The sequence below is a fragment of the Dasypus novemcinctus genome, chromosome 13, assembly GCF_030445035.2.
Source record: "Dasypus novemcinctus isolate mDasNov1 chromosome 13, mDasNov1.1.hap2, whole genome shotgun sequence".
Classification (NCBI taxonomy): Eukaryota; Metazoa; Chordata; class Mammalia; order Cingulata; family Dasypodidae; genus Dasypus; species Dasypus novemcinctus.
Window position 1 is genome coordinate 101,370,804 of NC_080685.1, and position 23,938 is coordinate 101,394,741.

The 23,938-nt window shown below is 37.2% G+C and overlaps 1 protein-coding gene across 1 annotated transcript in view; it reads left to right on the plus strand.

Moving 5' to 3' along the window:
• KCNK2 (potassium two pore domain channel subfamily K member 2) overlaps positions 1-14,845 on the plus strand; it is a 126,925-nt gene extending 112,080 nt beyond the window's left edge. Inside the window, exon 7 of the mRNA XM_058275219.1 lies at positions 13,523-14,845. Within this exon, the coding sequence (XP_058131202.1) occupies positions 13,523-13,840 (318 nt within the window). The 3' untranslated portion in view covers positions 13,841-14,845. The remainder of the gene's footprint in view (positions 1-13,522) is intronic.
• The last annotated feature ends 9,093 nt before the right edge of the window (positions 14,846-23,938 follow it).

The window sequence follows — 23,938 nt, forward strand, 5'->3', positions numbered from 1 at the left end:
TATCCATATAATATCTCTGCAGATAAACATACTGTGAAATGGTTCCACCATTTCCATTCATTTCCACAGATTTACAAACAACCATTTTACCAATTCTGTACATATTAACCCTCAGCTTTCCATTCCCTACCCTCATTCTATTTTCTGGTGATCTGTACCCTAATTTTTACCTCCATATAGTTTCATAAAATATTTGGTTCATGATAGCACAATCATACAGTCCTTTTGTGTCTGACTTGCTTCACTCAACATAATGTCTTCCAGGTTCATCCATGTTGTCATATACTTCATGACTTCATGTCTTCTTACTGCTGTATAATATTCCATTGTGTGCACACCACAATTTGTTTATGCATTTATCAGTAGATGGACAGCTGGGTTGTTTCCAACTTTTGATAATCATGAATAATGCTGCTATGACTATTGGTTACAGATGTCTATATGTGTCACTGCTTTCAGTTCTTCTGGGCATATACTTAGTAGTGGTATTGCCAGTTCACATGACAAGTCTATATTCAGCTTCCTTAGGAACTGCCAAACAGTCCTCCACATTGGCTTTACCATTCTACATTCCCACTGACACTGAATAAGCGTTCCTATCTTTCCACATCTTCTCCAACATTTATAGTTTTCTGACTTTTTAATAGTGGCCAGTCTAATAGGTGTGAAATGATATCTCACTGTAGTTTTGATTTGCATTTCCCTGATTGCTAGTAATGTTGAACATTTTTTTCATGTGTTTCTTCCCATTTGTATTTCTTCTTTGGGCAATTATCTTTTCTTTTACCCATTTCTTAATTGGGTAGTTTATCTTTTTATTGTTGAGTTGTATGATCTCTTTATATATCATGGATTAAACTCTTATTGGATATGTGATTGTCAAATATATTCTCCCATTGAGTTGGCTGCCTTTTCACCTTTAGACAGAGTCATTTGAGGTGCAAAAATGTTTAATTCTGAGGAGGTCCCGTGTGTGTATTTTTTCTTTTGTTGCTTGTGCTTTGGGTGTAGATTTAAGAGCTACTGCCTACTGCAAGATCTTGATGATGTTTTCCTACATTTTCTTATAGGAGTTTTATGGGTGTTACTTTCATATTTAGGTCCTTGATCCATACTGAATTAATTTTTTATAAGGAGTGAGATAGGGGTCCTCTTTCTTTTGGGTATGGCTATCCAGTTCTCCCAGTACTGACTGCTCTGACCCAGCTGGGAGGGCATAACAGCCTTGTCAAAAATCACTTGACTGTAGATGTAAGGATCTATTTCTGAGTTCTCAGTTTGGTTCCTTTGGTCAATCTGTCTGTCTTTATGTTAGTACCATGCTGGGTTTTTTTTTAATCACTAACTAACTAATATGCTTTAAAGTCAGGAAGTGAGAGTTCTCCAACTTTGCCTTTTTTAAAGACATTTTTGGCTATCCGGGGCTTTTCAATTTCTGCAAAATAAGCTGTTGAGATTTTTGGGGGGATTGTGTTGAATCTGTAAATCAGTTTGGGTAGAACTGACATCTCATGATATTTAGTCTTCCAATCTTTGAACACAATGCCCTTCCATTTATTTAAGTCTTCTTTGGTTTCTTTTAGTAATGTTTTCTGAATTACAGGTCCTATTTGTCCTTGGTTAAGTTTATTCCTAAATATTTGATTCTTTAGTTGCTATTATAAGTGGAAATTTTTTCTGATTTCCTTCTCAGATTGCACATCAGTATTTTATAGAAATGCTATTGATTTTTGCATAAAATCTTATATCCCAGCACTTTGCTAAACCTGTCTATTGATTCTAGTAGCTTTCTTGTGGATTTTTTCAGGATTTTCTAGATATAAGATCATACCATCAGCGAATAGTGCAAGTTTTACTTCTTCCTTCCCAATCTGGGTGCCTTTTCTTTCTTTATCTAGCGAAATTACTCTAGCTAGAACTTCTAGCACAACATTGTATAACAGTGGTGACAGTGAGCATCCTTATCTTGTTCCTGATCTCAGAGGGAGAGCTTTCACTCTTTCTCCATTGAGTACAATGTTAGCTGTATGTTTTTCATACATGCGCTTTATCATATTGAGAAAGCTTCCTTCTATTCCTATCTTAGAGTGTTTTTTATCAAGAAAGGGTGCTGTATTTTGTCAAATGCCTTTTCTGCATCAATTGAGAGGATCGTGTGATTTTTCTTCTTCAATTTATTAATGTTATTTATGACACTAATTGATTTTCTTGTGTTGGAAAACCCTTGCATACCTAGGATAAAACCCAATTAATTGTGGTGTATAATTCTTTTAATGTGTTTTTGGATCTGGCTTGCAAATATTTTGTTGAGGATTTCTGCATCTATATTTATTACAGAAATTGGTCTGTAATTTTCTTTCTCCATAGTATCTTTACCTGGTTTTGGTATTAGGGTGCTGTTTACTTCATAGAATGAGTATGAAATCATTCCTTCCTGCTCAGTTTTTTTGGAAGAGCTTGAGCAAGATTGGTGTTAGATTGTCTTTGAATAATTGGTAGATTTCACTTGTGAAACCAGCTGATTCTGGGCTTTCATCTTTGGGAAGTTTTTGATGACTGTTTCAATCTCTTTACTTTAGACTGGTTTTGTTGAGGTCTTCTGTTTCTTCTAGGGTCAGTGTAGGGGGTTCATGTGTTCTAGGAATTTATCCATCTCATATACTCTGTCTAGTTTTTCAGCATACAGCTGTTCCTAGTATCCTTTTATGATCTCTCTTATATCTGCAGGGTCAGTGGTAATGTCCCTGTCTCATTTCTGATTTATTTATTTGAGTTTTCTCTCTCTTTTTCTTTGTTAGTCTAGCTAAGGGTTTTTGTTTTTTTTTTTATTTTGTTGATCTTCTCAAAGAACCAACTTTTGGTTTTGTTGATTCTCTGTACTTTTTTTTTCCTTCATGATTTCATTTATTTTTGCTCTGATCTTGACTATTTCTTTCCTTTGGTTTGGTTTAGGATTAGTTTGCTGCTGTTTTTCTATTTGCTCCAGTTGTGCAGTTAGATCTTCAATTTTAACTCTTCTTTTTTATTGTAAATATTGAGAGCTATAATTTTCCCTTTTATCACTGCCTTTGTGGTGTCCCATAGGTTGTGATATGTTTTTATCTCATTTTCATTTGTCTCAAGATAGTTGCTGAATTCTCTTGCAATTCCTTCTTTGACCCCCTGATTATTTGACAGTTTTGTTTAATCTCCATATATTTATAAATTTTCTCTTTTTCCACCCATTATTGATTGCCAGCTTCAATACATTATGATTAGAGAAGGTGTTTTCTATAATTTCAGTCATTTTAAATTTATTGAGTTTTGTCTTGTGACCCAATATATGGTTTATCCTGGAGAAGGATCCATGAATGCTTGAAAAGAATGTATATCTTGCTGTTTTGGGGTGCAATGCTCTATATGTGTCTGTTAGGTCTAGTTGATTTATCATATTACTCAGACTCTGTCTTTCTCTATTCTTTGTTCAGATGTTCTATCCAATATTGATAGTGGTGTATTGAAGTTTCCAACTATTATTGCAGAGACATCTATTTCTTCCTTCAGTTTTTCCAGTGTGTGCCTCATGTATCTTGGGGCACTCAGGTTAGGTGCATAAGTATTTATGATTATTTCTTCTTGGTGAATTGCCTCTTTTATTAATATATAACAACGTTCTTCATCCTGCCTAACAATTTTGCATTTAAAATCTATTTTGTCCAATATTAATATCGCTACTCCAGCCCTTTTTTTGGTCACTATTTGCATGTAATAACTTTTTCCACCCTTTCACTTTTTTTTAAAGATTTATTTTATTTATTTATTCCCCCCCCCTTGCCATTTGCTCACTGTCTGCTCTCTGTGTCCATTCACTGCATGTTCTGTGTCTGCTTGTCTCCCTTTGTGGTGTCATCTTGCTGCACCAGCTCTCTGGGCCACCAGCTCTCCATGGGCGTGGGCCATCAGCTCTCCGTGGGCACAGGACAGATTGCCTTCACAAGGAGGCCCTGGGAAGTGAACCCATGGCCTCCCGTATGGTAGACAGGAGCCCAATCAATTGAGCCACATCTGCTTCCCCCAACCTTTCTCTTTTAACCTAGTAGAGTCCTTACATCTGAGGTGAGTCTCTTGGGCTCATGTTTTTTTATCCATTCTCTCAGTGTATGTCTTTTGATTGGGGACTTCAGTCCATTAGCATTCAATGTTATTACTGTAAAGTCATTACTTGCTTCATCCATTTTGTACTTTGGCTTTCTGTTGTCATTTACTATTGTCTGTCTTTTTTATGCTTTAATTTATACCCTTCTTAATAATGTTAATTTCTATACTCTTCTTCAAGTCTCATGGCCTTGTCTTGTTCTTTCAGGCCACAGCCCTCCCTTTAGTATCTCTTGTAATTCTGGACTTTTGGTAACATATTCTATCAGTTTTTGTTTCTCTGTGAAGATTTTGAACTCACCCTCATTTTTGTAGGACAGCTTTGCTGGATACAGATTTCTTGGCTGTTAGCTTTTCTCTTTCAGGACCTTAAATACATCGTACCACTTTCTTCTCCCCTCCATGCTTTCTGATGAAAGGTCGGTGCTTAATCTTTTTGAGTTTCCCTTGTTTGCGATGCTTTGCTTTCCTCCTGCTGCTTTCATTATCCTCTCTTTATTTATGATATTTTTCATTCTGAATAGTAGCTATCTTGGAGTAGGTCTATTCAGATTTATTCTGTTTCAGGTGTCCTTCTTAGATATTGGTATTTATGTGTTTGATAAGGGTTGGGAAGTTTTCTGTCATTATTTCCTCAAATATTCTTTCTGCCCCTTTTCCATTCCCTTCTTCTTCTGGGACACCAATAATGCATTATGTTTGTGCATTTTGTGTTGTCATTCAGTTCCCCAGACCCTGTTCCATTTTTCCATTTTCTTTTCTTTCTGTTATCCTGTCTTTTCCAGTTCAGATGTTCTGTCTTTGAAATCCCTAATTCTATCTTCACGTAATTCAAATCTACTCTTATGTGCCTCTAATGTATTTTTTAAAAAGATTTATTTTATTTATTTCTCTGCCCCCTGCCCCACCCATTGTTTGTGCTCACTGTCTGCTCTGTGTCTGTTTGTAGTGTCCTCATCTTCTTTTTAGGAGGCACTGGGAACTCAACCCAGGACCTCCCATGTGGGAGGGAAGCACCTAATCGCTTGAGCCACCTCCACTACCCTCTAATGTATTTTTAACCTCATCCATCATGTCTTTCATTTCCATAAGGTCTGTTATTTTTCTTTGCAGGCTTTCAAATTGTTTTTTGCTCATTCAGTATCTTCTTAATATCCTTTATCTCTTTAGTCATGTTTTCTTTCAATTCTTTGAATTGATTTAGGAGAATTGTGTGATCATCATTGATTGTCTTAAATACTGTATCTCGTCAGGATATTTGGTTTGTTCCTTGGCTGGGTCATCTTTTCTTGTTTCCTTATTTGACTTGTAATTTTTTGCTGATGTTTAGGCAACTGAATGAATATGTTGATGAATTTACTCTGAAAATTCTCTTGCCTGTTGTTTATTTTTCATGGCTCATCTTTGATACTTGATTCAACTTATTCCACATATTTAAAATCGCCCAGCTTAAGTTATTAAAATTATGCCAGGGACCTAATGGGGGCGCAGATTTTCTCTCAGGAGTTGGGGTGAAGAAAGACCTCTGAAAGCAGTTTTTCCCTGTGTAGTTTCCAAACTGGACAGCAGATGGCACACATCAATGCACCTTTTCAGGGAGGTCTTTCTTTTACTCTCCTCTTCCCTATGTTTTGGTCTGGCCAGAACTGAGGATTCAAAGCAGGGTCTGCCGGCCAAATTCACTGAAAAGAAGTCACCTAGCCCCTTCTCCCTTTTCTCTTGTATCAGTTGACAGGGAGGAAGTCATTTGTTCCCTCTTTCTAGGCTGCAGTGAGCCAGGGGTTTTACCCCAGTTCAGTATCTTGGGGGTGGGGGGAGGGGAGCCCTTCCTGGCTGCTGTGGAGGTTTGGTAACTCATGTTCGTTGTTTTGGGGTCTTTGTTTCTCTGTCCCTCACCCTCATGGGAGTTGTGTAGCACTGTCCTGGTCTGCTGATCCCCAGAGCAGGTCCCTTGGACAGCTTTTGGCCCTTTCTCTGTTGTTTTTGTGAGAGAGTTGAGACCTGCTTGCCTTCTCTGATGCCACCTTCCCGGAACCTCTGCTTGATTTGATGTTTTAATTTTATTCAAGTATATAATGAATGTATTTTGTGGAAAAAGCCTTTAATATTCCAGTCGACCTGCTCATTTACTTACTATTTTTGATTTAGTATTTTTTTTGCAGACCTATACACCTTTAAGTATATAAACAGAAACAGATGATCATCCTCTTGCTACCTACCTCATCATAAAAGAGGGGCATTTATAGAGTTTCCATATGGTACTGACAATTCTACAAATATACAACTCAATTCTATAACAATGTGTGGAATTTTATTAAAGGTATATAAATTATTTTATATTGTTGCATGTATTTCAATGTCCCCATCTTTACAATAGGGAAATGATATTTTGTAAGATTTTCCTCTCCAAAAAATGTTGTAGAGTGGGAGGAACTCCATAAAATGGATTGTTAAAGTAACCCCAATACTACACCAGTTGGGAGAATTTCAAGATTATTCAATCACTCCTCCTACATGACAAAAATAAGAAGTTGAGCTTACTCCACAAGTGAATGCTTGGTTGTGGAGCCATACTTAACCTCATTATTGAGGCAGCTAACATTATATAAAATATATTGAAATTTTTAGAAGAAAGATATTATTTAAAATGAGCGCATTCATATTGGTGTTATAATTTTTCTCAACCTTGTTTTTATTAAAACTACTGTAATTAATTTTCACACAATAATTTTAATGTGTGTGGTATTAAGAAGAGGCGAAATAGCTAACTAAAAAAAGCAGTTTAGATTAAGGAGACCTTATGAATATTTCATATACTTTCCTGAAAACCAGAGAAAAACATGATGTACTAGTTTGCCAAGATAATGTGCCATTTAAGTAATCCCTTTTTTCTTTTTTTTTTTTTTTTGGTTAAACATGGCTGGCGAAGAGAATAATTTGAATTCTTCTTTTAAACAGTACAATTCAGTGATAACAATGAAATGTCAATACTTTAGAAAATGAATTCATGATTGTTAGAAATTATAGTCAAAGTAACCTCTGAAGTTGGAATGCAAAATAGGCTTCACATTATTTTTATGAATTTCTATGCAGCTAGCAGCTTTTACTATTTAACTACCTTCTAAACATTGAGGTATATATGCTCAGTCTGCTACATGGTAGATACTCAATAGGTGATGAAATCCAGTTTCTGTTGTTACATAATTCCAATACACTTGTCTATATGTATCTGTTATTCATATAGTTGCAATACAAATATAGCTATGACTTTAAAAAATTTTTAACTTTTCATAACAGAATAATCATAATAGAAAATAGTCTCTATAGCTAATTTACCTAAACCTTCACTTCTTATATGACATTGAGTGATCTCAATATTATTCCATTAAAATTGGGCTCAAAGAATATTTTCTGCATGCTTACTTTTTCCCTTTGGTGGAAGTTATTGCCAATAATAAATTTCTATAATTTATTGATTTTTATCAAAAGATGCAAATATTTCAGTGATTATTAAAATTGCTTTTATGTGTTGCTTTCTCTTTAGGCTGTACCAACACATACTGGTACAGAACGTATGAAGTAGCAGTTTCATGTGAGAACTCCTGAGTGTGTTTGTACAGGAAGAAGGCTATGTTGATCATCAGTCACAGATTTCTCACTAGTCACTCAGAAAGTATGCAGGGGTCTAGTTTATTCAAATTACCATGCTGGATACTTTCAGGAGAAGAAGAAATAAATAGAATGCATAGCTTCTCTCATTAAGCTTACCATCTAGTTGGGGAGACTAAATTTATTTCATTAAATTACTATATTCACAGCACTGTCTGAGATGCTGCAGTGTAGAGTGGGTGGGAAGGAAGGATGAGCATCTTAAGAAATAGGGCGGTAATCCTTACCCTCAAGGAATCTGCCATGTAGTTAGTTAACTGGAGTCAGTGAAGTGATATATGCTCCTTATGGTTGGAAATGAGCTGACCGTAAATTCATTAACTGCAAGATTCTAAACAACTGAACTTTCATCCTTCCTGACCATCCTTCAAATCTCATGTGATTTAGCACAATTGCCCTGAAAAGTTGGAATACAGCAAGCATTTGTTTTTAAGTTATGATGCTCTCATTTTAAGGGCTTCTTGATATTATTCTAGATACTTTAGAGGAACCAATGACTGTAGAGTTTGGAACCATTACTGGGGAGACAAATATTGGCCAGGGGGCTTTACTACCCTGAAAAACTATCAGATGCTTAGTAAGTGTTCTCAGTTGCTAGTGAAGATGTTGTGATTCTTCTATAGTGAAGGTGTTAAGGTTTCTCTGACTTTAAAGATTGAATACCATAAAGGATGGGAAAGCCCAAAGTCTGGGTGAGCCTAGTCCTGCAAAATGCGAGGATGAAAGGGCTTTTAATCATCAGGGTTGGGGGACTGGTAAGTGGGAGAATATGGGAAGGAAAAGGGAAAGAAATGGAAACCATATTTAAATCAGATTTACAACAGGCATGAGGTTCTTTACTTTGAAGATGAGATATAGCACTGTCATGGACATCCTGGAAAAGGAAGAAGGCTCTATAAGGACTACAGCGTTTAAGGAAATATTTTTTGGACCTCCACTATGAATTGACCTGGCTGTGAGTCAATGTTTTACACTCACTGCACCATCCTGCTGAGAGGATGAGGATTATCCCCCCAAAAAGTCAGTCAAGAAACAGATCTTTTTACTGGAGCATGTGTCTAAAACCTGATTGTTTGGTCTGGCATTCATTCATTCACCATTTGTTCAACAAATTTTTATTGAATACCCACTGCGTACACTCTTCTTTGTGCTGGGATTAATGAATAGGATATGGCAGGTATAATTCCTCTACTATCATGAAGCCAGGATAGAAATTTAACTAGTAAAATAAATTGTGAAGAGAGTAATTCTGGGGATGTACTGGGTGCTATAGGAGCAAATAGCAGTGATCCAAATGTGTAAGGCATGTCCAATTTAGTAGGAGTAGGATATATTCCAGAGAAGCTCTAGGACGATATTCTGGACAGAATTCTCGCATTTGGCCTCTTCCTGAATAGTAGGAACCACTCATGTGTAGAAGCTCTTGGCTCTACAGAAAGCATTTTGTGTGTGTTATTAGTCAACCTGAGGGATCATGGTGACTTTCTGGATTGTGCTTCTTGAAAAAATTCAGATTGAGTTCAAGGGAGGTTTTGAGTCCTGGTCTAACCATTTATCACGACCACTTAAGTTTCAAATTGCAGTAGCAGGATGATTTAAAAAACAAAACAAAATAAACTTTCTCCTGATGTTCCAATAATCAGATGCTTCTTTGCCATGAAAAGATGGAGTCTGTACAAAGAAGGAGCAGTGGGGCTCCTGGACCCTGAGTCTGAAAAGAAAAGGATTAAAGAGAAAGTTCAATGTCTACAAAAGCTGGAAATATTCATCTTTTTTTTTTAAAGATTTATGTTTTATTTATTTCTGTCCCCCTCCCTCCCATAGTCTACTCTCTTGTGTGCATTTGCTGTGCGTTCTTCTGTGTCTGCTTGCATTCTCAGTGGCCCTGGGAATCTGTGTCTCTTTTTGTTGTGTCATCTTGCTGCGTCAGCTCTGCATGTGTGCAGCGCCACTCCTAGGTGGGTTGTGCTTTTTCATATGGGGTGGCTCTCCTTGTGGGCTGCACTCCTTGCATGTAGGGCTCCCCTACATGGGGGGGCACACTGTGTGGCATGGCACTCCTTGCATGCGGCAGCACTGCATGTGGGCCAGTTCACCACAAGGGCCAGGAGGCTCTGGATTTGAACCCTGGACCTCCTATATGGTAGGCGGACACTATCAGTTGAGCCACATCCACTTCCCTGTTCATGTCTTTTGACCCAGTGTTTTCACTTCTAGTAATGCTACTATAAACTAGCAAAGATGTAGGTACAAGATTATTCACCAAAATATTACTTCCTAGTAGGAAAAAAGTGAACCTTCCCAATTGTCCATCAATAGGGAAATGATTACATTTTGCTTTATCCATCCATCTGGTGAAATGCTAATCAGCTAATATAAACCATGAGGTAGAATAATGGGTACTAACATAGAAACATGGCTAAAATTGATTGAGTGAAAAAGGCATTTTGCAAAAGTCTAATTGAACATCACGTTTGTAAAATTATCAATGATTATAATGGAGCAGGAAGGAAGGAAGGTTAGTATTCATAAACTTCATAAAGAGAAGTAAAACAATTGGAGGTATATGTGCCATAAAATAGCCAAGTGTCATCATTGAGGCATGAGAGTACAGAAATCATGTATTTTCAATGATAGGTTTATTCATCTAACAGGTATATATTTCAAGTCTGCTACATACCAGTAACTATGCTAGGTGCTGAGGATACTCAAAGAGCTTACATTCTATTTGGAGAAGATAGAGAAGTAGCAAGTAAATAGATTAACATTTGAACTTTGGATAAGGAGATTGAACCCAGGATGTCGTACATGCAAAGCAGGTACTCAACCACTCAAGCTACATCTGCTTCCCAATAAGGAGACTTTTTTAAAGACTAAAATAATAAGGGAAATTAGCACGGGAAAGGGTGGGCAGGTCTTGTGACCTTTCTGTTTCAGGGAGGATTGGTTATGAGACAAGAGACTGAAAACCACAATAAAACTAATGGAATAGATCTAATTTTAGATCCATGAGTTCTGACAGTGCCCCAAGAATTAAGTAAGGCATGATTTAGGAGTTTGAGCCAATGGGCATCTTCCAGGCAAGTGATTATTTTTGTATAGCCACTTGTATGCCAGAAGAAATGGAACATACTATCTAAATTTTTCTTCAAAGACACTTACTTACACAAAAATGTAGGTTCTTTATGTTTCCTTCATTATATTCACCCTACTATTCTTATTAGGAAAAACTCAAAATGAGCTTTAAAAAAAGTATATTAAAGGCTCTTCTTTTTAATTTTAGAAAATTATGAACTGTCAAATAGAATTCCTTCTTCATGAAATTATTAGGGTGGGAATGAAGGTCACATGGAATTTTTAGTTTTTATTAATGATTATTATTTTTACAGTCTGAAAATTCCACCCTGTTCAGGATGATCTGCTTGTAATGTAAACTAGTAAAATTTAGTGACATGCTGGAAAATATTTTGTTGAAGGTCATAAATATTAATCAGGTTTTCTTTTTTTTTGTATTTGAGCATAATTTTTAAACATGCTGCAATTACATCTTTAATATTAAACTGACACTGGTGAAGAAACTTGTGAATCTCAATTTTTTTTATATAAAAACTCTTATTAAAAAACATTACAGTGGACCATTGACTATGAGGTGCAGAGGTGCCCAAAGATGTACTTACCAAATCCAATGGATGTGTCATGATGATGGGAATGAGTGTTGCTGGGGGGGGGGGAGAGGTGGGGTGGGGGGGTGGGGTTGAATGGGACCTCACATATATATTTTTAATGTAATATTATTACAAAGTCAATAAAAAAAAAAAACATTACAGACACTGTTCACTTTTTAATTAAATTGAACAAGTTTCTACTGAGTGCTGTCCCTGTGCCAGACTCCAGTAGATGTTTTAGATGTACCGATGAATAAAGTATGGACTCTGTAAACCCACAACTTCTCTAATAAAGAAAAAAATGGTAGCAATTATAATAATAATAAAAAAAGTATGGACTGCTCTCAGGAATCCTTAGTCTAAACAGATACACAGAAAGGTAAAAAAATAATAATATAAACTGTGGGAAGGTTTCTCTAATTAAAGTGTTCATGGAATTTGTAGGTAGTCAAATCTTAGTGATTCAGTATATGTTACTGCTGATCTGCCAGTGCTTTTCTAACCTGAGATTCCCCGAAAAGCCAGAATTAACTATTTAATAATCTCTTAAATGTCTTAGTTAAACAGTGTCCCTTACAGGAGCAGTTACTATTTCCAGGCTAAATTGCTATAAATGTAGCACCCCTTTACCTACAAATTCCCTCCAGGGTGCCTTAGTTGTTAATGAATTTTTGATCTTGCCAATTATATGTACCACAAAGTTCCTATTTTTCCAATTTTTGCATTTTTCAGAGCCAGACCCTCATATAAGCAATTATTTCTCATTAGGATAATAAAATAAGAGTGGGTCTCCTTGAGCTGAAAGCAAAAGTATTGGCAATAGAGGGAGACTGGGGAGTTTGTTCCACATTATGAGGGATTCTAGATATTAAGTTCTGGTTGGATAGTAAAATTTCCTGTGGGATGGATCATTGTTCTGTTTAGGTCAAAAAGAGCAGATACAGTTTTCAAAGAGGCTGGAGAAAAGGTCTGATGGGTTCAGGGTCATGCAACAGATGCTTTGTTATGCATCTGCTTGGGACTCAGCAAATATTTTTCCTTAACCCCCAAAAGGGAATTAATTACAGAATAAATACATGACATCTTGCAATTTCTGAAGTACGTTAGCCCAGCCATCCAGTTAGGTGGGTCCTGCGATGGTGCCTGTTTTACAGCTGAGGACAGGGCAGCTCCAAGCTTCATTCATTCCTGCGGACATTCACTGAAGAATGATGCCCTGGAATTAATCATTCCCCGTCTGGCTTCAGAATGGACTTTCCAGTTACTTCTTTGCTTTCCCTGAAAACAGAAACAAAATATTTTGTTGCTTATTTAGGAAGCAGAGAATTCCTAAGTGACAGACATGGGGTTGGATAGAAAGTTCCTGCACTTACTATTTCTGGTCTCTAAAACGTATGTTCACATCCCGAGAAAACTTTGCTACAAACACAGGCAGCTGAGGTCACCTGCATCCACATATCAGGCTCTTTTACTCTGCCTTACAGCTTCTATGTGTTGTTGCCTTTTCCTACCTCCAAATACTAATTGAAGTTACATACAGATGGCAAAAGAAAACTAAAAGATTTTTTAAAAGTTAAGTTAGAGATTGATTTTTTACAGCATCGAAAGTTCAGTGACAGGATTCCTGTACAAACAGCGAATGCAACCAATGCCCAGAAATATAATTTGATTGCAGAGTTTCTGTTTGTTTTTTAAAGATTTGTTTATTTACATTTTTTAATCATTGCCCCAATGGTTCTCTCCTCTGTCTACTCATTGTTTGCTCGCCCTCTCCAGGAGGTACCAGGGAACCGAGCCCAGGACATCCCACCTGGCTCATGGGACCCAATGACCTGAGCCACATCCACGCCCCAGACTTATAGAGTTCGGAGTTCACACATTAATTTTAGAGCCATCTCTATATCAAATGGAAACTTGCTCTGCATAACTTGCCTCTCAAACCACAAAAGGCTGCCATCTTCCTCTTAAGCCCCAAAATAAAATGAACAGAACACACACGCATTGTTTATTTCATGTCTGTGTCTTTTTATCTTTTCTTGGCATGTGTGCTCCAGGTAGGAGAGTTCAGAGCTCACGCTGCTGAGTGGACAGCCAACGTTACAGCTGAGTTCAAAGAAACCAGGAGGCGGCTGAGTGTGGAGATTTATGACAAATTCCAGCGTGCCACCTCCATAAAGCGGAAGCTGTCGGCAGAACTGGCGGGCAACCACAACCAGGAGCTGACTCCTTGTAGGAGGACCCTGTCTGTCAACCACCTGACCAGCGAGAGGGATGTCTTGCCTCCCTTACTGAAGACTGAAAGTATTTATCTGAATGGGTTGACACCACACTGTGCTGGCAAAGAGATTGCTGTGATTGAGAACATTAAATAGCTCTCCCTTTGAAGAGCTTTAGGCATAGCCATAGGTGAGGACTTCTCTATGCTCTTTATGACTGTTGCTGGTAGCATTTTTTAAATTGTGCATGAGCTCAAAAGGGGAAAAAAAAAAATAGGTCCATCCGTCATGGTCATCTGCCATCCAGATAATTTGGAATTCTGAGCCAGCACTGTCTTTTTGATGATGCTTGTTGAAATGGCCCACTGTCTTGGACAAGTGGAGAACAAGCAATGTCTGATGCCTTTTTGTGCCCAGACTGTTTTCCTCCCTCTTTTCCTAATATGCCATAAGGCCTCCGAATGAATTCTAATTGTTTTCTGGTAATACTGTAGCTTTGAGGGATCAGTCCTTAACTTTTCAGGTCTACCTAACTGAGCCTAGATATGGACCAATTATGGATGACAACATTTCTTTTTGTAAATGGCAAGAAATTCTTATGCAGCCTTTTACCTAAGAAATTTCTGTCAGTGCCTTATCTCATGAAGAAACAGAACCTCTCTAGCTAACAATGTTCTTTCTCCATCCCTGCCCCATCCCTCGGCTCACCTCTGCCGTCCTTTCTCCCAGTACCTCCGCTTGAGTACTATACCTTGCTGGAAACAATGTGTAAAATGACTGAAGTGAGGATGCCCAAAGAAGGAATAGATGCCAAATTAGATGGTCATTGAAGCAACCCTCAGAAATTCTAGCATTTAAAGGCACTGCAGAGAATGGAGGTGCAATGATGGCCCTCCTGAGTATGTCCTTGACTCGGGTACCAAGGGTCCATATATACAGTGTCATGATTACCAGGCTGGAGAAATTGGCTGCTCCCAAACAGTCCCTTTTTTTCCTGGCAGTATTTGAAATTTACCATTAATTCACTGTACATTTTGGTAAAAGTGGAAGAAAAAAGTCCCTATATATGAGGAAATCCAGTGACAGAATACTGCTAAAAATGGATACCACTGCAGGCAGTTAAAGCAGTTGGTGTGACTTACCATTCTGATGAAAAGAAAAGAGAGCAAAACTGCCTTATGAGCATTTGCTAATAACCGTTTTACTGCCAGCACGGAGTTGCTTTTTGATGTATGGGAGGCTTCATGCGAATTTTCTCCCCTGGGGGACATTGCCACATAAGGGGAAGCGGGCAGCCCTCAGTGCAGGGCACAGTCACAGCCTCCCGTGGTCGTCCCTCTGGGGTTGTGACTGAGTGTCAGAGCAGAAGTTGAAACTCGGGTCACTGTGACTTTGCACATGAAAAAAATGTGGGTTGGAGGCTTAATCCATCTCTAGCATTAGAGAAAAAGTTGTTATAGCACAATTTAAATCTTGAGAGTGTTTATTATTATTATTATTATTATTATTATTATTATTATTTTAGCTAGGAAAGGCTGAGACTCCTCCTTAGTTTCATTTTGTATCCTGTAATTCTTTGGATGTTTCCAAGATTCAGAAGAAATTCAGTAAAGGCACCCAATGGATTGCTACCTTTTCCTTATTTTCCTACTTAGAGCTGTTGCACCTTGTATATATCATTTTTAAAATACAGAAAGAAAATGATTTCCCTAAATATAATTGCAAAACTGATTTCTTTTTTTTTTTTTGTATCTGAATAAGTGGTATTCAGATTAGCGTCTTAAAAAATCAACCCAGAATCTTAAAAAAGAACACACAACTAATAGATGCTTATTTTCCAAAATTTAAATTTAAACTAGAAATGTAAATATTCAGTTAACTTGTGGAAGGTACTTTTATAAACTTAAAGAAGTCTAACCAAATTTTCAGAAAGTCAGGCTCTTTTAGAAAGAAAGTTACACCCATTTCCTCAATAACTGTTCTGAAAGTTCATATGGTGGAATGCACCATGTATAAACTGTGAATTGTATTGACAAATAAAGTTTGTAATTAAAGTCAGCATTTTCTGAAGTCTCCTGCTTGCTGCTGAGAATCTATGTCTGACTCTGGCTAGATAGAATTCACAGATGTCACTTTTCATCTTGAGTTTTTTGGTGGCTCCTTCATTAAAATACTTTTAATGTATTATAAGTATACTTTTAATACACTCTCACCGCCCTTTAAATATATGCAGAGTGTTCTTACTGGTAGCAACTAATCAAAAGTAGATATCCTGAAGTTTTATTTTGAAGTATGATTTTAAAAATAGCACAGAAGTACAAGACTTTCTACTCAATTATGATATATTGACGTCTGATTATTTATCATTGTTAGACCTTGTCTTGACATTGAAGTAGACTGGATGCTGAGCTTGGACACCTAAATGGTTTTGTAAGAAAAACCAAATCAAGCATCCCAATTGTATTGAAACCTAAAGAAGGGAGTTGGAAACCAAATTTATAGACACCATGCTTCAAATATTTGGACTCCATGCCTTATTTGTATCTTACATAATTTATCTATTCCTAAGCACCTCAGTGCTCTGGAAGTATCCTAAAACTTGGGAATATCTCAAGAGCATCCTTAGGGTTGGGGAAAGCTAAGAAAAAGTGTGTTATGTCACATGGCAACCCTTTGTTCTCTCAAATTTTATATGGTTTATTTCTTGTGGAGAGAACTTTGATAAAGATTTTTTATATAGTCTAGAAATTTCTAGTGAGTTTATTTTTCCATTGGACCAGTTTAAGAGTGGTTTTGTCCCAAAAGATATTGAGAAAAAAATTAAGTAATAAAACCAGCAAGGATCAGGAACTCCCTGATGTGGATTCTTAGACATGGATTCTAGCAGATGTTCTCTATCACCTTACAATTGCTAAGTGTAAGAGTGATTCTTCTGGAGTTCTTTCAATTATTTACAAAGATCTATGTATTTGCCACAGAGTTCATGTCATGCACCTTTTTTTGCTGTAATATTTCATTCTTGCAGTGCAGGAAAAAAGTGAAACTTTTGAAGCCGAGAAGAGTTGAATAATTTGCAACTTGGCTTTCAAACAATGAGGAAACAGCGTGTTGGGCTGTTTCTTTCTCAAATTCTAGGGAACATGTGATATAGAAGAAAGAACAAATGCCACCTATCTCTATGTCAAAAATCAGTAGACTGCTTTGATTCTTGAAGCTAGAAGTTCAACGAGTCTAAGAGAAGTTTTAGGTAGAATACAAATTTTAAAAAAAGGAAAAGAATTAGACATTCTGAAGATTTCAGGTAGCTGTTTAAAGAACTGGAGATTTAGATCATCTTTTATTTTGTTTTTTTTTTTAAATGCTTGCTGTTCTAGTAAAATCATGATTTATTTGTGGTTCAAGTTCCTTATTAAAGTATGAGAATAAAATTGCTTTTGTATAAAGTGAAATATCTCCATTTGAATTCTCGCAACCCCATTAAAATTATGGCTCATTATTACATGACTTTTGCTACAGCATGAGTTTACTCAAATGTCATGAGGAACTTCTGGCCTCGCACATCCTCCTGTGTTCATTTCCAAGGGGGCATGGAGTAAAGTGTTACTTTTGATGGAAACTTTTAGGGGTAACTTAATAAGGGGGAAGCTTTATATCCTCCAGGTGATTCCTTCAATCCTACCCAATTCAAAGGTTTGTACAGGTTTTTTTCACATGCAATAACATCCCCACCTATATATCAACCACCCCTTTCTAAAAGACTGGGATAAGTTCCAAGAACCAGTAGATATCATTTCATAACATATATATATGTATATAATTTGGTATTGACTCATTAAACCTCAGCTTTACTAGTTCTAATATTTATAAATCATTATTTTTCTAGTACTAGCCTTATAAATACTTTCACTATGTTGTGCTTGTCTCAGTTTACAAAATTTTTTTTCTTGTGTTCCCTTCCCAAGTATTTCTGTACATTTACCAAAAACTCTCCTCCTAACCTTTATTCTGGTGTTTTTGTTTTTGCACTCTTAGACTCGGATTTTTCTCCTAGATACAGATCCATCTAGCTAACTGCCATTGGACATCTCTAATTATCCAAGGCACCTCATCATATCCAAAAACACTCTTTTATAATCTTCCCTCAAACTTCTCCTGCTGTCTCCTATTTTAGTGAATGGTATCATCATCTATCTGGTTAGACAAATCATCCATGAAGTTATCTTCTCTCCCTCAACTCGAAATCCACTCCATCATCAAGACCTGTTGACTTGAATCCTAAATATATTTTGAATTTGTGCTCAGCCGTTACCTTAATCCAAGCCACCACCATCACCATCAACCCTTCTATTTACTACTATTTGCTCTTCTCACTGATAGTAGATTGGTCTTTTCAATATGCACATCTGATCTTGTCATTCTCCAGTTTAAATCTATTAATTGTCTCTCTCTCTTTCTCTTTAGGAATAAGACCAGGATCCTTCAAATAGCTTACAAGGCTTTTTTTGGTCTACCTTATTCCATCCTCTCCAGACTCATCCTGTATCACCCTCTACCTCTTTGTATTTCAGCCCACTGGCTTTCTCCTTTATATCACAAGACTTTGCTGATACTCCTCCCTTTGTCTGGAATGCTTACTCTCGTCTTGCTTCTCAATTTTTTTTTTTTCACATAACAGACTCCTACTCATCCTTCAGAAACCAGCCTTCTCTGGGTAATGCTTTCGCTGGTAAGCCTTCCCTGACAACAGATCAGGTGCCTTTACAATATGCCCTAAAAGACCTTGTTCCTTCCTTTCAGTTTATGATTAGATATTCTGTTCATCACGATTCTTATTTGATTAATATGTCTTTTCCACTAGAAAGTAATTTATTTTGTTTTTAGCTCATTATTTTATTCCTAGAGCCTAGCAAAGTACATATAGTAGGTGCTCAATAAATATAGGATGAATTAACAAAGATTAAAATGGGGATTTAATTGTTGTAACCATCTGAAGTATTTTTGTGAATAAGTATCCCAGATTTTTCTCAGCTCCGCAAACATTTGCTAGTACTCATCTACTGTGTAGTAGTAAATGAGATACAAAGAGCAGTTATTTCTCCTGTTAATTAACTATCAAGACAGTACTAATTACTTACTGTGTATATAAATCAAAACCAGTTTTTCAACTAGAGGGACATGAGTTTATGTATCATTGTGCACTCTTATCCTTATAAGCAAAGGTTTTCTATTTTCATTTCCAGATTTGATTCACAATAAATACTATCAAGCTTTTCAATCATAATTTAATCTGGATAATTTGTTTAGAAATTAAACCATTTTTGCTAACACTGATAAATGAATGCCTTTCATCAACAGAAAGCTATATATACCTTTAGTATCACTGCCAAATAAAATTCAGCTTTTTTATAAGTATTCTCGGTATAAATTCATCATGTGGCACATTTTGAACTACATCTGGTAGAGAATTTTAGTCACTTACGTGGTATAATTTTGAAATTAACTCATAGAATAAACAATAGTTTTCCTTCAGTTGACACCTGACTTTTTTGTAGAGGGTGCCCATTTTTGTACCTTGCAATTAATAAACAGTAGTTTGTAGATGACTTTCATATCCTACTTTGTTTAAAAACACTTTAGACTTTTAAATATTTTTGATATTAGACTGTATATTTCTGGACTTTTTTTTTTTTTTAATGTGCATCACTAAGTGGCAATGTCTGACTCAGATTCAAATTTTTTCATTGCTCAAGTTCTTCAAGATTTGGAATATCCAGCATCAAGTTTCTGTCAAGACATCAAACTAACCTAGCTCATTTCTCATTCAGTTAGTGCAGCAATTCAGAGTTTATACATGTATTACCAAGCAGAATCCAAGTGTATGAATTTCTTCAATGATTACATTGTATATGCAAACAAAATATCATCCTGCTCATGGTTTACCCAATCAACAGTAAGAGACGTTTATGTGACAATCACCGGAGGTACTACGATAAATAAATACATGTTCTCTAGAAGATGGAAGCCAAGGAAAAGACAAAAATGAAAGCAAAGAACTAAACTAAAATATGATAAATAGTACAAAGATGTATGCAGAGTACTACAAGTACAATGAGTACCCTGAGGAAGGAAAGACTATCAACTTGGGTTGCAAAAGACTTTATAGAAGAACTTATGCCTGAATTGGATCTTGGAGGAACTGTAGAATTTCATTGAATTTAAGAGACAACGATGAGTGAAAACATGCCATCCTTAGGTACTTTTAAGTTGTTTTGTGTGGATTGGGCAGGGAGTACTCAGTTTTATTGCAAAATGGTCAAGAACACAGTGTGGAGTCAGCTGACCTGAATTCACACCTCTGCCCTGCCCATCCTAACTGTGTGATCTTGGGTAAACTTTTTGTGTTTCAACATCTCTGTGCCTCGTTTTCTTCATATGTAAAATGGGGAAAGGGAGAGTTCCAATTCTTATGATTGTCCTGAGGTTTAAGTGAATGCATGCCCCATGGAATGGCCTGGACGATAGTTGGCATATAGCATAGATGCTGAAGAACCTTAAACCTAAGGATTCTGCCTTTCTAAGGACCTGGGGGAAGAGAGAGGGGAAGGGCGAGGAGTGAGAAAGTGATGAGTGAGTGGAGAAACATGCCTCAGCACCACCCCCTCCCCCCAAGTAGGTCTCAACAGAGATGCCTGAGAAGTGCTAAACTGAGGCCTTCAGTAGACAGACCTCTGAATGGAGGTGCCTGGTCCAGGAATGCAAACATTCTTATAAGCATGGCTGCTGGAGGAGGGTGGGGGTCATGGGGGCATGGTGGGGGTTGAGTCCTGAATGGAAACTTCTTCCAGAAAATTCTATAATGCACTGGCTGTGTACCAAGTCTGGTGAAGAGAGGGCAATTAGCCTATGAGGCTTGCCGTTGCCTAACATCACATTTATGATTTTGGCCACAATCTGCAGTAGGAATTGTTTTGGTTTTATGAGAATTTGGATTTGGCAGTGGAAAGTCATTTCAAACTTTAAATAGGGAGTGATATCTGTACTTTTAGAACTGTCACTCTGGTAGTAGAGTGGAACAGATGCCAGGTGCTGAGGAGAAATGAGCTATATGGAAGGAAGTGAGGAATTCTGCAGAGAAGGATTTGTGACTGAGCCATGTGACAGACACTGGGTGGATGCTGGTACCTTTAGTTAGGATTAGGGACATGGAGGTGAGGGGAAGGTGGAGAAGGTAGGATCTAGGTTGAAACTGATGTTTTAGAATTTAAGGTGCCTGTGAAGTCACCAAAATGGAAACCCTCAATGATCAGAATACTCAAATGAGCTTAAGTGAGCCACCCCAGATAGAGGAAAAATGTGGCAATCTCTGGCATTAGGAGTATTTCACATTTGTAATGAAAACTCGAAGTTGCCTTAGTCAATATTGTTGAATAAAAACTCCTAAATGTTAATACAATATTGGATGATATAGGTTGTTTAGGTGTATTTTATTCTAAATAGTAAACCAATTTTGAATGATATGTATAGGTTGGAATATCCTATATTCCCAGAATATCTTCTCTTCTTGAAATTCATGTGTTAAAATAGAAAAATATAAATGAAAACATACATGGCAAGTCTAGTGTACCCTGTTGGGACCTGAGCTGGATCTTTATGGGGGCTGGTGGCCCTGTCCCCAGTTGCTGTGAGTATGGATGCTAACAGGTCACACTGACCCCTTCTCTGAAGAACTGCCCTCTTCCAAACAGAAGTCGCCTTGCTGGGGTTATCTACCCCCACCCCGATACTGGCACCCCTCAGCCAATGGCTGACATGGGGGTAACAAAAGGCAGACGTCTTTGCGTCAAGGTGGCACTCACTCTTGTGCACCTGCACAGCTCCCGGTGGGATCAGGCTGGGGATCAGCCAGGCCACTCCCTGGCTTAGCAACTTCCTCTGCCACATTCTGGTCCTCTCCTTCCCTTTCTCCTGAATGTACTTTCCCCAATATCACATGCATCAGAATCCCTGTTCAGGCTCTGCTCTGAAGAAAACTGTAGAAGCTCTATATTAGCAAAGATGATCAAGTTCAGGGTGGAAAGAAAGAAGACAAAAAATAATTTATATAGCTGATATTGCTCAGCCTCGTATATAGCTTAGCTTCAGGGCAGTCAATGTGAGAAGTAAAACATTTATCAGTGACTTCATTATCATTTCATGATTAAAAAAAAAAAAAAGATAACCACATCTCATGGAAATAAAGCCTTGCCGGGACTGAGTTCTAAAAATAAAAAATTTTACATGGAGCTTCACGTAGCTAACAGAGAGTTAGGGAGGGGGAAATGTCCACAAACTCTCCACAGCAAATATTATAGTGGTTTCATAAGACTGTTCCTTACATTGGTTCTAGATATAAAATAATGGTATAACATCAGTTAGAGTTCAGGAAGCTATTTCTTCTACATGCCAAAATAATATGACTCAAATACACAACTTTCTGGTATCTGACTTTATAAAATTTTGAACTTCTACTGTTAGGCTTTTAAAAATGTCAGTGTTTATGAGAATAACCAGAAAGCTGATTTAAAATGCAAGTGTCTGAATCTTAGCACTAGTAAAGTTAGTAAAGTCAATTTAGAGTGAATCCTGGGAAACAACATGTTCATACATACCCCATCTGCTACTAGTTGGAAAACCATACTTTGGTAAACTACTGGACGGGTCTAGGTAGAAATAGTTCCCCAGATGTTCATTTATATCAACAGGGTTTTTGATAAGCATCGGATAGCAGAAATTTCTTACTGTCATTCTCTAATATTTGACCAAATTATAAGTACGTGTCATAGCAAATAGAGTATGGATTGATAAACTTTGTGGATTGAATATGCAGATGATTGGAATGCCATCTCTTTGGGAACACCCCAGGTCAGTCAAGTTAAAACTCCAGACTGGAAATAGCCAACATGGTGGGCCATTAAAGGACCTTCTGTAGAGGTGTGGCTAGGAATAAGAAATCAGTGTATTTATAATTAAGGTTGGAATTTATAGAATCTTTCTTATCAAAAGCTTAAAATTAAAAGTAAACTTCTCCCTTGAGTCAGTTCCACTTTCTATGTTTGATCATTTGCCCCTATTTTGGAACTTTTTAAAATTAGATATTGTAAAAGGCTGAGATTTGGAATGGCATCAGAAAACACAGAGAAATATTTGATACATTAAAATGATATAGCTTCTGGTGTAGACTGGAGAGATTTAAAGTTTGTATTTAAGCTTATACACTTAAACAGGTTACATATTTTGGCAAGCTGAGGAAATCAGTATCAAAACCACTAAATTAGTGAAGTCCAATCACATACAACTGTGAATAGCATAGAGTGATTAACAGCTAACTGCAACACAAAACTTGGAAAAATATGACAGTATGACTTCTAACTAGATGAGAGTTTCTCAAGCGCTGCGCTATTGGTATTTGGACTCAACCATTCTTTGTTATGTGGGGCTGTCCTGTGCATTGTGAAATGTTTGGCAACATCAGTGGCCTCTACTCATTGGATGCCAATAGCACTTCCCAACAAAAATGTGTCTCCAGACATTGCCAAATATCTCCAGACATTGCAAAGTCACCCCAAGTTGAGAACCACTGAACTAAGCAGTTATATGTGTTGAAGTAAGGAGTGCAGTAACATCTACAAAGGGAAACTGTACACTTCTGGAAAAGAAATATGGGAACACCTAATTAAGCATATGCAGTTGAGAGAAACTCACAAACTCGGGAATTCTTTTACAGATGAAGAACTGGTTCATAGTCAACATTTGTTCAGCCAAGGGAAAGAAACTGGGTGAATGAGAAGAGCTAACAGTACCTTCTGAACTGACTGACTCAACTCAAGTGCTAAAACAGAGTTTTCTTGATTAGGTTTAGATTAAGTGAAATTAAAGCCATTTTTTACATTATAGCCTGAAATTCCTACATTTCCCTCTCCATGGGCACATATAACAAGGAAAGTGGTGAGATAGCAAGCAACACCATCCACTATGCTTGCTTCAGGCCTGCCCCAGCCAGCTCTGCATTTGGGATGTAGTGGCCTAGGAATAACCCTTTTTCAAGCCTTTCTCAAGCCTCCTTTTACCTATGACCTGAAACTCCTGAAAGGGCTATGAGTCCTGCTTGAACTCCTCATCCACCTTGTCTCTGAACAAGAAGCCTGCTGCAGTGATGAAGTCTCCCTTGAAAAGCCCTTACACCATTTGAATACACGTGGTAATTTTCTTCAGCAA